The sequence below is a fragment of the Salvelinus alpinus genome, chromosome 38, assembly GCF_045679555.1.
Source record: "Salvelinus alpinus chromosome 38, SLU_Salpinus.1, whole genome shotgun sequence".
NCBI classification, from domain to species: domain Eukaryota; kingdom Metazoa; phylum Chordata; class Actinopteri; order Salmoniformes; family Salmonidae; genus Salvelinus; species Salvelinus alpinus.
Window position 1 is genome coordinate 3,437,029 of NC_092123.1, and position 16,660 is coordinate 3,453,688.

The following is a 16,660-nucleotide window of genomic DNA, read 5'->3' on the forward strand; positions in this document are numbered from 1 at the left end:
CGGCCTAATTCTGCTCTGCATGCATTATTTGGTGTTCTACGTTGTACACGGAGGATATTTTTGCAGAATTCTGCATGCAGAGTCTCAATTTGGTGTTTGTCCCATTTTGTGAAATCTTGGTTGGTGAGCGGACCCCAGACCTCACAACCATAAAGGGCAATGGGCTCTATGACTGATTCAAGTATTTTTAGCCAGATCCTAATTGGTATGTTGAAATTTATGTTCCTTTTGATGGCATAGAAGGCCCTTCTTGCCTTGTCTCTCAGATCGTTCACAGCTTTGTGGAAGTTACCTGTGGTGCTGATGTTTAGGCCGAGGTATGTATAGTTTTTTGTGTGCTCTAGGGCAACGGTGTCTAGATGGAATTTGTGGTCCTGGTGACTGGACCTTTTTTGGAACACCATTATTTTGGTCTTACTGAGATTTACTGTCAGGGCCCAGGTCTGACAGAATCTGTGCAGAAGATCTAGGTGCTGCTGTAGGCCCTCCTTGGTTGGTGACAGAAGCACCAGATCATCAGCAAACAGTAGACATTTGACTTCGGATTCTAGTAGGGTGAGACCGGGTGCTGCAGACTGTTCTAGTGCCCGCGCCAATTCGTTGATATATATGTTGAAGAGGGTGGGGCTTAAGCTGCATCCCTGTCTCACCCCACGACCCTGTGTGAAGAAATGTGTGTGTTTTTTGCCAATTTTAACCGCACACTTGTTGTTTGTGTACATGGATTTTATAATGTCGTATGTTTTACCCCCAACACCACTTTCCATCAATTTGTATAGCAGACCCTCATGCCAAATTGAGTCGAAGGCTTTTTTGAAATCAACAAAGCATGAGAAGACTTTGCCTTTGTTTTGGTTTGTTTGGTTGTCAATTAGGGTGTGTAGGGTGAATACATGGTCTGTTGTACGGTAATTTGGTAAAAAGCCAATTTGACATTTGCTCAGTACATTGTTTTCATTGAGGAAATGTACGAGTCTGCTGTTAATGATAATGCAGAGTATTTTCCCAAGGTTACTGTTGACGCATATTCCACGGTAGTTATTGGGGTCAAATTTGTCTCCACTTTTGTGGATTGGGGTGATCAGTCCTTGGTTCCAAATATTGGGGAAGATGCCAGAGCTAAGGACGATGTTAAAGAGTTTTAGTATAGCCATATAGTATCTCTCTCTCTCTCTCTCTCACACTCTGTCTCTCTCTCGGTCTCTCTCTCTCTCTCTCGGTCTCTCTCGGTTTCTCGGTCTCTGTCTCTCTGTCTCTGTCTCTCTCCCTCTCTGTCTCTCTCCCTCTCGGTCTCTCCCTCTCGGTCTCTCTCCCTCTCTCTCCCTCTCTCTGTCTCTCTCTCTCTCCCTCTCTCTCCCTCTGTCTCTCCCTCTGTCTCTCTCTCTCTCTCTCTGCTAAGAATATGGTATTTACATTCCTCTCTCTCCCTCCCCTCCCCTTCCAGAATGCATACCCCAGGCCTTCGGTATGGCCCTGTCCCAGGTGATCGCCAACGACCGGACCCACAGGCAGCGCCAGGATGGCCTGCGTCAGGACCCTCCTCACAGGGAGGAGCATAAGGACCCGTCGGACCTGGTGTCGTCCATCCTGCAGTTTGCCACCAAGAGGTCCACCAATAAGGAGCTGTCCAGCAGTAACTCCTCCCTCAGCTCCACCTCGGAGACAGCTAACGAGTCCACGTCGCCCAACACGCCCGAGGCTGCCCCGCGGGCACGCAGGAGGGTGAGGGTCTCCCCCCACACGCCTACTGTACCAACTCCATACACACACTCCATCGCCGTGTGAGTGTGTGTGTGTGTTTGTGTGTGTGTGTCTGTGACCTCAAGTAGACATCAGCTTGATAATGCTCTGATTGTGGTCTGCAGGGGGGCATGTCGGTGGACTCCATCACAGACCTGGATGATAACCAATCCCGCCTGTTGGAGGCGCTGCAGCTCTCTCTGCCCGCTGAAGCGCCCAGCAAGAAGGAGAAGCACCGGGACAAGAGGCTGAGCCTCAACCCTATCTACAGACAGGTGCCTCGCCTGGTGGACAGCTGCTGCCAGCACCTGGAGAAGTATGGTACGAATGAAGACAGCCCCTCTCACTAATCACACCTGGGGCCTGTTCAGTAGGGCACAATGTAGCAAAAGGTTTTGCAACGGAAAACGAAAATGAGCACGGGTAGCACCTCCCTGTTTCAAAACGTTCCTATGTGTTGGACACGGCTCTATTCCTGTGGTCAAAATCCTCGTCTTTGTCAGGGATCACTCACCTGATCTGATTCGAGCCCCACATCTTTACCCCGCCCTGCACTGCCCAACCACCCCCACATCTTTACCCCGCCCTGCACTGCCCAACCACCCCCACATCTTTACCCCGCCCTGCACTGCCCAACCACCCCCACATCTTTACCCCGCCCTGCACTGCCCAACCACCCCCACATCTTTACCCCGCCCTGCACTGCCCAACCAGCCCCACATCTTTACCCCGCCCTGCACTGCCCAACCAGCCCCACATCTTTACCCCGCCCTGCACTGCCCAACCACCCCCACATCTTTACCCCGCCCTGCACTGCCCAACCACCCCCACATCTTTACCCCGCCCTGCACTGCCCAACCACCCCCACATCTTTACCCCGCCCTGCACTGCCCGACCAGCCCCACATCTTTACCCCGCCCTGCACTGCCCAACCAGCCCCACATCTTTACCCCGCCCTGCACTGCCCAACCAGCCCCACATCTTTACCCCGCCCTGCACTGCCCAACCAGCCCCACATCTTTACCCCGCCCTGCACTGCCCAACCACCCCCACATCTTTACCCCGCCCTGCACTGCCCAACCAGCCCCACATCTTTACCCCGCCCTGCACTGCCCAACCAGCCCCACATCTTTACCCCACCCTGCACTGCCCAACCAGCCCCACATCTTTACCCCGCCCTGCACTGCCCAACCAGCCCCACATCTTCACCCGCCCTGCACTGCCCAACCAGCCCCACATCTTTACCCCGCCCTGCACTGCCCAACCAGCCCCACATCTTTACCCCGCCCTGCACTGCACTGCCCAACCAAGATGCTGTAGAAACAAGGCAGTAGTGTCTGGCCATTCATTCCTGACACTCAGTGAACCGACTTTGCAATCCTTCTCAACGTGGACCCCTGGGTTTACTCCCCCACTCTCCCGCAGTCTTTTAATCCTCACTTGCTGGACTGAGCATTAGGAGCTAAAGTCCACTTAGGCAGGAATGGGCCACAGTAGCATTGGTTTAGGTTTGCTGGTTTATGATGTCTGTGTTGAAAGGAGGCTTATGGCGGCTACGTCTTCACGTCTCTTCCATCTGTGATCATTCGGCTTGAGTGTCTCTTTGACCAGTGGAGGATGATGCTCATTTATGTCCTCTGCTGTTTCTTCCGACAGGTCTTCAGACGGTGGGGATATTCCGAGTGGGTAGCTCCAAGAAGAGAGTGAGGCAGGTGAGAACCTGGGAGAGACACTTTTTGATACTTCTCACACATTGCTGCACAAAGCTGTTGTTTCAGCCCACCGTGATTGGTCGGCGACACCTTATAACTTAATCCATCTTATTAATAGGGGATCTTGTATCGTTAACTCAGTTGAAGCATCGATTGAAATGAATTACACATTTTATGAATTGACTGTTCTGGTTGACAATATGGTTTTATAAGTCCTTATTATACATTTATTTACAGGGACCAATGCTAATTACATTATATTTCTGTATATTGAGATAGAAGCTATTGAAATTAATCTATATAGATAGAAGCTATTCAAATTCTGATATATTGACATAATATATTTATATTCATGCATTGGTTTTGATATTGCCGCTGCTTCGGAGAATGCACACCGACCGAAGCATTTGTCACGACTCCGACCGAGGGTGGCTCCCCTTCCCGTTCGGGTGGCGCTCGGCGGTCGTCGTCGCCGGCCTACTAGCTGCCACTGATTCTTTACTCCCCCTCCTCGTCTGTTTATTGGTTACACCTGTTATGCGTTTGTGGTGATTAGTTGGGCTTTATTAGTCAGCCGGCCCGCCTGTTTCTTTGTGCGGGATTGTTTGTTGTAACATTGGTGTATGTTGGAGACAAACGTGTTTGTTCCTGTTCGTGGGTTTTGCTGGACTGTTTTAGTCCCCGTGTTTGGGGCAATTGTTTTTTAGCACCCAGTGTTTCGTGAGGTGGCCTATGTCCGCCGTGTGTGCATTAAAGAGCACTACCTTGAACTCTCTGTTTCCTGCGCCTGACTTCACACCCACGACACCCAGATCGTTACAGCATTAGTACGTTATTAAAGGAAGCAGAGCGAATGAACTTGGCCGCGGCTGAAGAGCCAGGCTCCTCTGTAGTCGTGGCCCTAGTCTACAAAGGGACGCAGTCGCGCCTTAATGACATATTTGTAATTCAAGCAGGGCTTTTAGCATTAATTTCCATCCCAGGGCCTGTATTCAATTTCCATCCCAGGGCCTGTATTCAATTTCCATCCCAGGGCCTGTATTCAATTTCCATCCCAGTGCTGATCTAGGATCAGGTTCGCCTTTTATACCATAATGAATCAGATTACATGGACATGTATGTTCTGCCTATATCGTCATAGTGTGGTTTTACTCTTTAAAACCACACAAAACCAAACCACATCTTTTTTGCTCGCCATACATTTTTCCCCCTTCCTTTTTTTATGTCAGTTGAACGTTTGCTTTTGGTTATTATGACAGAAAACTCATTTAGTTTTAGTGTTGTTTTTGAACAATGTCTCTGTTTTTTAAGGAGATTTGAGTGTTTTCTGACTTGTGTTCTCTGAATTTGGACTTCTCGTCTTCTCTGTTTGCGTAGCTCATACGCCACGCTCACAATGGCAGATCCTAATCTTTCGTTCAAGTCAGCAAAAACAAGCACTGGTGCCAGCCAGTTTCAGTCTCGGTCTTAAATGGTGTTGTTTCCGTTCTGTGATGGGGAGTTTATTTCTATTTTCAACATCTCACCGTTTGAGGGATACAATGCTATCAGCGTGTTGAATCAAAATGTCACCATGTGAGACAATTTACATGACTTCTCACTGTAATCCCCCGTTTGCTGACTTGAAAAAGAACTGACTATATCATCAACATTACTAACAGATTGTATTTTCAAAGTCACTTAAATCTCAACCATCTCTCACTTAAGGAAGTAGCTATATGAGTAGGCTACTTCCTGCCAACATTTAGATTTGTAAAAGTTTTTATCTAAAACACAAGCTATAATCAAACTTCACTATAACGCTTAATCAAATACAATACTTGGTTATAATGCTTATCTTACTGGACTAAGTGGACACATTTTAATCCTGAGTAATGCTAGGGGTCAGATTGTGGAGGTAGCAGGTTGATACAGTATGGGAACAGAACCGGTTGGACCAGGACTACGTGTGAGAATGTTTTCACCACCAAGGTCACACCTGGTGTGTGCGTATCTGCGTATATCTGTGTGTCCCCGTAATGTGTGCGGAATGTGTTTACATGCGTGCGATGTGAATATGTTTGAGTGTTTCTCTGAGTTCACTTTCTAACTGTAGTCGCTATAAACAGTAAAGTATGTGGACTACACGGTACATCTCATGTTCTGTTTTGCTGTCTCTTAGCTGAGGGAGGAGTTTGACCGGGGAGTGGACGTCCAGTTGGATGAGGAGCACAGTGTCCACGACGTGGCCGCGCTGCTCAAAGAGTTCCTCAGAGACATGCCTGACCCTCTCCTCACCAAGGAGCTCTACACTGCCTTCATAAACACCATGTGTGAGGAAACATCAACTTCACTACTTATGAATTACCCTCTGTGTGCAGCATTAGAGTCACTCTCTGCCCTAGGCCCAATCACCTTCGTTGGCCTCTTTTAGTAGGACACACCTTCAGTTTGCACTAAACCCACACTTAAGAGTGTATACTTGGGTCGATGACACACAGGCATGCTGTATGCACTGTAAATGTTGGGCTTTAGCCTACCAGAGTGCATACATTGTGCCAAGTGTTGTGAATGTCATTGTCTACATGTACAGTCGTGGCCAAAAGTTTTGAGAATGACACAAATATTAATTTTCACAAAGTCTGCTGCCTCAGTTTGTATGATGGCAATTTGCATATACTGCAGAATGTTATGAAGAGTGATCAGATGAATTGCAATTAATTGCAAGTTCCTCTTTGCCATGCAAATGAACTGAATCCCCAAAAAACATTTTCACTGCATTTCAGTCCTGCCACAAAAGGACCAGCTGACATCATGTCAGTAGTTCTCTCGTTAACACAGGTGTGAGTGTTGACGAGGACAAGATCCCTCTGTCATGCTGATTGAGTTCGAATAACAGACTGGAAGCTTCAAAAGAAAGGAGGGTGGTGCTTGGAATCAGTAAGATTGCACCTAAATCAACCATTTATCGGATCATCAAGAACTTCAAGAGAGTGGTTCACTTGTTGTGAAGAAGGCCTCAGGGCGCCCAAGAAAGTCCAGCAAGCGCCAGGACCGTCTCCTAAAGTTGATTCAGCTGCGGGATCGGGGCACCACCAGTACAGAGCTTGCTCAGGAATGGCAGCAGGCAGGCGTGAGTGCATCTGCACGCACAGTGAGGCGAAGACATTTGGAGGATGGCCTGGTGTCAAGAAGGGCAGCAAAGAAGCCACTTCTCTCCAGGAAAAACATCAGGGACAGACTGATATTCTGCAAAAGGTACAGGGATTGGACTGCTGAGGACTGGGGTAAAGTCATTTTCTCTGATATATCCCCTTTCCGATTGTTTGGGGCATCCAGAAAAAAGCTTGTGCGGAGAAGACAAGGTGAGCGCTACCATCAGTCCTGTGTCATGCCAACAGTAAAGCATCCTGAGACCATTCATGTGTGGGGTTGCTTCTCAACCAAGGGAGTGAGCTCACTCACAATTTTGCCTAAGAACACAGCTATGAATAAAGAATGGTACCAACACATCCTCCGAGAGCAACTTCTCCCAACCATCCAGGAACAGTTTGGTGACGAACAATGCCTTTTCCAGCATGATGGAGCACCTTGCCATAAGGCAAAAGTGATAACTAAGTGGCTCGGGGAACAAAACATCGATATTTTTGGTCCATGGCCAGGAAACTCCCCAGACCTTAATCCCATTGAGAACTTGTGGTCAATCCTCAAGAGGCGGGTGGACAAACAAAACCCCACAAATTCTGACAAACTCCAAGCATTGATTATGCAAGAATGGGCTGCCATCAGTCAGGATGTTGCCCAGAAGTTAATTGACAGCATGCCAGGGGGGATTGCAGAGTTCTTGAAAAAGAAGGATCAACACTGCAAATATTGACTCTTTGCATCAACTTCATGTAATTGTCAATAAAGGCCTTTTGACACGTATGAAATGCTTGTAATTATACTTCAGTATTCCATAGTAACATCTGACAAAAATATCTAAAGACACTGAGGCAGCAGACTTTGTGAAAATGTATATTTGTGTCATTCTCAAAACTTTTGGCCACGACTGTATGTCTATGTGTATGTATATTTGCCTATGTGTATATATGTGAGAGTGTGACATATTTCAAATGATTTAGACTGAATCCTCACTCTTAACCTCTAACCCCTGACATCTAGCCCCTGACCCCTGTCCTGTACCTCTATAGTGCTCGACTGTGAGGAGCAGCGAAGTGCCACCCAGCTCCTGGTTTACCTGCTGCCAGGCTGTAACAGCGACACCCTGACCTCTAACCTATAACCCCTGACCCCTGTCCTGTACCTCTATAGTGCTCGACTGTGAGGAGCAGCGAAGTGCCACCCAGCTCCTGGTTTACCTGCTGCCAGGCTGTAACAGCGACACCCTGACCTCTAACCTATAACCCCTGACCCCTGTCCTGTTCCTTTGTAGTGCTGGACTGTGAGGAGCAGCGGAGTGCCACCCAGCTCCTGGTTTACCTGCTGCCAGCCTGTAACAGCGACACCCTGACCTCTAACCTATAACCCCTGACCCCTGTCCTGTTCCTTTGTAGTGCTGGACTGTGAGGAGCAGCGGAGTGCCACCCAGCTCCTGGTTTACCTGCTGCCAGCCTGTAACAGCGACACCCTGCATCGCCTCCTGCAGTTCCTCTCTACCGTGGCCAACCACGCCCACGACAGCCAGGACAAAGACGGACAGGAGGTGAGGCAAAGACCCCTTCCGTTACCCCCACCACTCCCCATGATTCTCAAATCAACCACAAGCCCCTACCCCCTAGACCTCCCTATAAACTAGATCTGAGAGGATTGGATAGGTGTGTAACCGGCGTCAAGCTGCCGCTTCAACAGCATAGCTTCCTCCCTCCCTAACTCGCACTGAGACTAGGTCTCGTGATCTCGGGTTCTCGGGGGGGGGGGGGCACACAAGCTCTCAGGAACACGCAATCAAAACATTGTCATGTCATTGTGTCCCTCTGACGCACAGTAACTGATTTGGTCTCTTGATGTGATCAAGGGGACGAGGCTATTTCGGAGGGTTGGATACAGAGGGCTGCTGTTCTGTGACATCGTGGTGAAGTCTCAGTTTAGCCATTGTTGCGTGTTCTTCATGGTAGTTGTCCAATCTGTTTCGCTAGTTAATTTCCTGAAGCACTCAATATCGCATTCTATGAGGTCAAAAAGGTAGTCTATGAGGTCAATATAGTAGTCTATGAGGTCAATATAGTAGTCTATGAGGTCAATATAGTAGTCTATAAGGTCAATATAGTAGTCTATGAGGTCAATATGGTATTCTATGAGGTCAATATGGTATTATATCTGGTCAAATTATTTTTTTTAAATCAGGAAGTATAATGTAGTGTATCTCTTTGCGTTAATGACAGTCAATTGCACTTGTTTGTCTAGTGTGGCTGTATGTGATTCCATGCTATGCAGGAATCACATACAGGACACACTAAAACTGTATGCACTCACTGTACTGTCAGTGGCTTTAGATAAAAACATTTGCTAAGCAGCTGGCATTATTGTTTTTCCTATGTCCTCATCTCCTCCAGGTGACGGGGAACAAGATGACCTCTCTGAACCTGGCCACCATCTTTGGTCCCAACCTGCTCCACAAGCAGAAGAGTTCAGACAAGGAGTTCAGTGTGCAGAGTTCGGCCCGCGCGGAGGAGAGCACCGCTGTCATCGCTGTTCTCCAGAGGATGATCGCAACCTTCCACTCCCTCTTCATGGTGCGTGGGGGAGTTCTTTGTGTGTGCGTGCCTGTGCACGTATGTGTGTGTTTTTATAGATGTCATACTTTGAACAGAGATATAGAGATACTATGTGTGTGTGTGTGTGTGTGTGTTGATATCCTACCCACTCTCCTGTTTAGTCCCTCTTTATAATACAACCTTGCACATATATGGTAATTGGACAGGCAGGTACTGTGTAATTACAGTAATGCATTCATAATAGCCAGCAAACAAGCTACAATGAATTATCACTTTAGAATGGCCAGTAAGTAAGACTCCCTTGTGAGTTCATTGTATACACTGTACACAGGTGAGGTGACGCAGTTGTAGAGAAGTTGTAACAACTACATAACCTACATTTTGTCAACTCAATCTGTTTATGTAGTTACTATGTCAAATACATGGGTTTAGCACTGACACGTTTGATGAACTCTCTATGTCCTGGGTCCGTATACAGCCATACCATTTCCATTACCTCTGCCTGTCCTCTTTCTTGCCCTCCCTCCCTCCCTCCCTCCCTCCCTCCCTCCCTCCCTCCCTCCCTCCCTCCCTCCCTCCCTCCCTCGTCCCGGGTTAGCAGTGCCACTCAGTAACATATACCTGCATCTCAAATGGCACCCTGTACACTATATAGTGCACTACTTTTGACCAGGGCTCATAGTGCCATTTGGGATGCATCCTGTGTTTAAGTTATAGAATCTCCAGGCTTTACCAGACAATGGTTCTGTCTTATAGAATGAAAACAAAGCTCTGTGGGCCTTTGTTAGTGCTGTTAGAGCTGATCCTGGACCTGATTAAAGGCCTTAGGGCCCAGTTCCGGACCACTACAGATCACAGGCTTTTGATGCCAGAGAGACGGTGCCAAAGAGACTTATGGGCCAATCCCTTGCACTGATTGTTCTGACACCACCACCACTATTTCCCTGAACAGAAGTCGTATTCGTTGAACTTTGCAGAGGTTGTTTTTCCCTCCCCCCAGATCGTGGAATTCAGGGTAGTGGCGGGACGCTGGAAAGAGGTCTTGTTAGGTTCTGAAATGTTATCCCTCGTGTTTTTCAACTGTGTTGGGTTGTTTGGTGAAGGTCCTGATGTAAACCAAAAAATATGTTTGTAGCTCTTTAGTTGGATGTGTTTGAACTGTCGTGCTTCATTGCCAAATCACTTCTTTTATTGCCTATCTATTTCATTGCTCATTGCCCAGACACTATACAACTGATGGGGGCAACAAAAAAATCGGAACTCATTATAAGGGGCCACAGTGGCTCGTGGGTCGGCTTACATTATATTTTTAAAGTTAATTTCCTGCAATTCTGCATATTTTGCCATGGAGCATAGAGAAGATTTAGCAATTTTATAACTAATTTCATGTCATTCTAATAATTTTGCCAAGGGCGGATTTTTTTTGCAGTTTTACAGCTAATTTCCCGCAATTCTACATATTTTGCCATAGGATGGAGGCAAATGTTTGCAGTTATTAAGATGATAACTGATCATCAATGGGCCCCAACCCGGTCGGTAATTCAACCATGCTAACGATAAGTTTAGATAGTCTAGCGGCCAGCTAAACTTACCAATCTAAAAAAATAAAAAATAATGCTGAAATGGGCTAATTGAGTGAATTCTTATGCACAACCACGTTTCTAAATTGAACCTTGTGTATTCTATTATTCTTCCCTCCCACCCAAAAATATTTTTGTTTGTTTTTGGTGTGAAATTGGTCCACGGACCTACAAAAGGGTGCAGTCCGTGGGCCGCCAAGTTGCCCATCCCTGCTATACATGGATCCATAGACTGGTATTCAATGTTATACTATGTGTTCATGTATTGACTGGCTTGTGATCACCAAACGTGAAGATGGAAAAAGTTAGACTCACTTTCACCATGAGGTTGTCTTGGTCAATAGCACCCCCTAGTGCTCCATCATGTGCCATTACATACATAAACCGTTTTTTTGTACTTGTTTGGTCATGTCTGTTGTTGTCTGTGTGTAGGTGCCCCCAGACCTGCAGAATGAGGTCCTGATGAGTTTACTAGAGACTGATCCTGATGTGGTAGACTATCTGCTCAGGAGAAAGGCATCACAGTGAGTACATTGGTTCCACGGCACATATCACAGTCACACATTTTGAGTACTCATCGAAAGTAGTTGCTTAGCCTGGTGTTCATGTCTGTTGAGAGAAAGTGAAGAACCCATCATCTATGGCAATATCTTTTTATTCTCTCTACCATCCTTTTCTCTCCCTCATCCATCCCTCCTTCCACTCCACAGGAGTCCAGACGTGTTGCGACCGGAGGATCCTTTCTCCCTGAGCGAGAGGCGCTCCTCCAGTGACTCCAACAAGGTCTCCAGTGGAGAGCTGTCCCCCTATGACAACAACTCCCCCATTCTGTCTGAGCACCCGGGGGAAGGGACCAGCCCAGGGTCAGAACAGTACACCCTGGTGAGGCAGGTGGCAGGACGGACACGGGACACCCATGGGTCCAATCCCTGGGTCTCAAAAGGTGAGGGGACTACTTGTCCAGTCTTACTTAGCTGTGGTTGATATGATCGTGGTGATGGTGGTGATAATTATGATGATGATGATTACGATGATGACGATGATGATCATGATTGTGGTGGAGGTGATGATGATGATGATCTTAATGATGATGATGACGATGATGATGATGATGATGATGATTGTGGTGGAGGTGATGATAATCTTAATGATGATGATGATGATGAGGATTGTGGTGAAGGTGATGATGATGATTATAATCTTGATAATGATGACGATGATGATGATTGTGGTAGAGGTGATGATGATGATGATTATAATCTTGATACTGATGACGATGATGATGATGAGTATGATGGTCCCTAAACATGGTCATGTTTATTATGTCCTATATGTCAGAGGAGCATGCTAATATCTGGGGAGCTTGGCATTCCACACTGAAACCAGGGCTGAAAGACCAGCCTTATGCAGGTAAGCTGTTGAAATGTAACAATCACATTTTTGGACTTTTACTTATCTTAATTTTCTGACTTTTCCCATTGACATCTGTATCTCCAGGTTCCCATAGCAACATGTCAGAGGGCAGCTCACGCAGCTCCCAGGAAGGACTTGACTGTCTCCAAGGCGATGCCAGGCAGGTGGTACGACGGACACAGACCTCGCTGGGCGTGGCCGAATGCAGGCCCCATCCCCCTGTGACACGGGTATGTAGCAGCCCTCACAGCGAGGCGGGACGGCCGCGCCTCCTGCTGAGCCTCAACCATGTGAGCCCACTCCATCCGCACCCCGACAGCCAATCAGCAGCCAGCAGCGCAGAGGACCTCCCCCAGGGCATTAGACACCAGGCTATCCCCAGCCCTAACTACGCTCACTCGGGTCCGCCCCCTCCCCCTTATGGCGGCTTGTCCTCCAGGCTCTCCCCCGCTGCCTCTAAACCAGCCCAGCCTGTCTCCCCCTCCCCCGCAGCACCCCCTCACCAGCACCCCCTGCAGGGTGGGAGGCCAATGGTGCCACAGAACTCAGCCTCCCCCACCACGGACAGCATGGTACCCATGAGCCAAGAGTGGCAGGACTGGCAGAGGGACAGATGGCAGATCTGGCAACTCTTGTCCTCGGAAAACGCAGACACACTCCCAGAGACACTGGTGTAAGCTGGACCATAGGACCGTGGGGTAGTGTTAGCCATCCCTCCCCTCTGTCCTCCCCTCCGTCCTTCCCCCCAAACATGGGCGCCATGGGGTTGTTTACATGTGCAGCTGCTGCCTATACTACAGACTTGGTACAGAGTCACTAGTGTTTCCTGCTTGCTATGTATTGATCCGCGATTGATGTTGTATCCTGGTCACTCCTTTGCATGTTATTAAATATTCTCTCTGAGCTGTTTCAGAGAGGATCAACATTAAACTGTCAGCAAAACATACCTCATACGTCAAGTTTATCAATTTGATTCACAATTATTATTATTGCATGTCCATATTTCGATAAGGCCCCAGTTTAAATTGAGCCGAATGAAATATGTAGAAGTGACTTTTGAAGATAGGAAGGTTTAACGTTTATGACAACAATTTGATAAGCTACAGTCAATTTACATGACCAATCCTACCCTTATATATTTACTGAAGTCATCACATATATTAGTGATCGCTGCTAGTATTCAGAAGGTATTTACTTGCCGATAATATATCCCGGTAAGTAGCGTACACGTTTGTATGAACAGAGTTTTATTCAATGTCAGTCACCAAGTAACAGAGCCCATAGTACAGTTTTGCAACAGTTTGTATATAAGCATTATAATGTATTTTATGTCGACCTAGCTAACATTTTTTTTACTGGCTGTCTAAATGTTTGTGTTGTGTGGTTTTAACTCGGTTTAATAAGATAACGTCTGTCAAAGCTTTACTGAACCAAGTTGGGTTCTAAAAGACCAGTACTGTGTCAAAGTTCTTTAATACCTTTACTCTCTTTTCATCAAATGTTTTCTGGGCGTCTATAAAGTCTCATCTGCTTTCTATCTTTTCGTAGTTGACATTGTTCTTTTAGCTATTGGATTTCACTTCACCATGGTTGCTACAGCATGGCTTATCTTACAAGCTCATATCAACATAATTCATTCCAATGATTCTCTCATTCCATTAGGTGGTTGATGTCAAGGTTATGGCTGCATAGGAATATTTTTGGAAGCAGATTAAAAAGACAGGTTCATTGCTGGCCTGACAGGTTCATTGCTGGCCTGACAGGTTCATTGCTGGCCTGACAGATTCATTGCTGGCCTGACAGGTTCATTGTTGGCCTGACCGGTTCATTGTTGGCCTGACAGATTCATTGCTGGCCTGACAGGTTCATTGTTGGCCTGACAGATTCATTGTTGGCCTGACAGGTTCATTGTTGGCCTGACAGGTTCATTGCTGGCCTGACAGGTTCATTGTTGGCCTGACAGGTTCATTGTTGGCCTGACAGATTCATTGTTGGCCTGACAGGTTCATTGTTGGCCTGACAGGTTCATTGTTGGCCTGACAGGTTCATTGCTGGCCTGACAGGTTCATTGCTGGCCTGACAGGTTCATTGCTGGCCTGACAGATTCATTGCTGGCCTGACAGGTTCATTGCTGGCCTGACAGATTCATTGCTGGCCTGACAGATTCATTGTTGGCCTGACAGGTTCATTGCTGGCCTGACAGGTTCATTGCTGGCCTGACAGGTTCATTGCTGGCCTGACAGGTTCATTGTTGGCCTGACAGGTTCATTGCTGGCCTGACAGGTTCATTGTTGGCCTGACAGGTTCATTGTTGGCCTGACAGGTTCATTGTTGGCCTGACAGGTTCATTGTTGGCCTGACAGGTTCATTGTTGGCCTGACAGGTTCATTGTTGGCCTGACAGGTTCATTGTTGGCCTGACAGATTTATTGTTGGCCTGACAGATTTATTGTCGGCCTGACAGGTTCATTGTTGGCCTGACAGGTTCATTGTTGGCCTGACAGATTCATTGTTGGCCTGACAGGTTCATTGCTGGCCTGACAGGTTCATTGTTGGCCTGACAGGTTCATTGTTGGCCTGACAGGTTCATTGTTGGCCTGACAGGTTCATTGTTGGCCTGACAGGTTCATTGTTGGCCTGACAGATTTATTGTTGGCCTGACAGATTTATTGTTGGCCTGACAGATTTATTGTTGGCCTGACAGGTTCATTGTTGGCCTGACAGGTTCATTGCTGGCCTGACAGATTCATTGCTGGCCTGACAGGTTCATTGCTGGCCTGACAGGTTCATTGTTGGCCTGACAGGTTCATTGTTGGCCTGACAGGTTCATTGTTGGCCTGACAGGTTCATTGTTGGCCTGACAGATTCATTGTTGGCCTGACAGGTTCATTGCTGGCCTGACAGGTTCATTGCTGGCCTGACAGGTTCATTGCTGGCCTGACAGGTTCATTGCTGGCCTGACAGGTTCATTGCTGGCCTGACAGGTTCATTGCTGGCCTGACAGGTTCATTGTTGGCCTGACAGGTTCATTGTTGGCCTGACAGGTTCATTGTTGGCCTGACAGGTTCATTGTTGGCCTGACAGATTCATTGCTTTCCCGCTCACTGTATTTATCCGATTGATTTTGGATATTACTAGATATTTGCACTCACTCTACTGGACTCTCGGAATTGCCAAAGCTTTTTTGATTCCTCCTTTTCAACAACAAAACAAACACGTCTCTTGCTTTTGTCATTACATACACTGTCTGCCTCTATTTTTTTTGTAAATGTAAAAATTGTTAAAAAATATATGTTTGAGCTGCCCTTTATTTAACTAGGCAAGTCAGTTAAGAACAAATTGTTATTTACAATGACGGCCTACCCCGACCGAACCCAGACAATGCTGGGCCAATTGTGCGCCACCCTATGGGACTCCAAATCACGGCCGGATGTGATTACAGCTCTTGATACTCTATAATTTACCTGATGCTTTTTGCTCCCAAATACACTAGTAGTCTACAATCATTTCCCAGGTTTGTGGATATTTGCTGGCAAATACTGCACACTTTCTAAATGGTAGTTTGGGTGGTCATGTTTGTTTCAATCCGTCTGCATGTCAAGAGGAATTTGAAGTGTGAGAGACATTTGAATTATTTACAAGGATTTGCACATTTCTACATATCTTTACAGTGTCCCTAAAATGACAGTACTTGTCGAATACGCGTCCCATCTTTACTTCTATAAAAAACGCTTTCAACAGCTTGTGTTTCTATGCACTATCTTATCAATGTCTGTGTGTTTGGAGTCAAATATGCCATAGATCCATGCTCTTTGAAAATTATTACAACTGTTATATCCGTTCAGTATTGTAATATATGGAAATAACTGTTTTTACTCCCCCCAAAAATCAACAAACACATGTATATGGCCTGAGTTTTGATCTGATGTCCGCTTTTGTATTGTGTGTCGTCTTAAATATGCCATTGTGGAATTAAACGTGAAAGAAGGTGTTTTGTGTACTTGGTTTGTTGGTTAACAGCTTGTGCACTTATATACCTTTTACCAGTGGCGATGTAACCGATTTCGAATGCATGAATGTTTGATGGTGTAATAACAGTATAAAACCAAAAGAGGGGACCCTAGATCTTTTTGCTTAGTCGTTTTGTCCACAGGTCATTCTAAAGGTATCTAAATCATCCACATCATCCTTTATCACCCAACGTTCTTAAAACAGTTTGGACATATTTGGACAATTTGATAATTCTTCACCTTGAAAGAGGAAAAGTCATATAAAAAGAGAGAGGAGGAGAGAGCGAAAGAGAGAGTGTGGAAGGGAGGAGGTAAGAGTGAAGACCAAGACCTCCGTAAGAACGTTCCACGCTGGCGGCTTTAATTCCCACTGAGCTCAGAAGAAGTCCTACATCTGTTTACGGCACAGAACAGAGCTGAAAATAAACTTCCAGGAGATTATTACCCACATCTTAAACTGGTAATGTCCTGCTAATTGGGTGTGTAAGTACAGCCAGAGAGATGTGGTCA

At 46.6% G+C, this 16,660-nt stretch overlaps 1 protein-coding gene across 3 annotated transcripts in view; it reads left to right on the top strand.

Moving 5' to 3' along the window:
- The window catches only part of LOC139566252 (rho GTPase-activating protein 6-like), a 106,882-nt gene extending 90,751 nt beyond the window's left edge, over positions 1-16,131 (top strand). For 2 of the 3 annotated variants that reach the window (XM_071387296.1, XM_071387298.1), the window contains exons 4-13: positions 1,445-1,722; positions 1,866-2,061; positions 3,397-3,452; positions 5,614-5,764; positions 7,988-8,136; positions 8,987-9,166; positions 11,161-11,252; positions 11,439-11,671; positions 12,067-12,138; positions 12,226-16,131. In XM_071387296.1, the coding sequence (XP_071243397.1) occupies positions 1,445-1,722; positions 1,866-2,061; positions 3,397-3,452; positions 5,614-5,764; positions 7,988-8,136; positions 8,987-9,166; positions 11,161-11,252; positions 11,439-11,671; positions 12,067-12,138; positions 12,226-12,818 (2,000 nt within the window). In that variant the 3' untranslated portion in view covers positions 12,819-16,131. The remainder of the gene's footprint in view (positions 1-1,444; positions 1,723-1,865; positions 2,062-3,396; positions 3,453-5,613; positions 5,765-7,987; positions 8,137-8,986; positions 9,167-11,160; positions 11,253-11,438; positions 11,672-12,066; positions 12,139-12,225) is intronic. The other variant, XM_071387297.1, reaches the window with a different exon arrangement.
- The last annotated feature ends 529 nt before the right edge of the window (positions 16,132-16,660 follow it).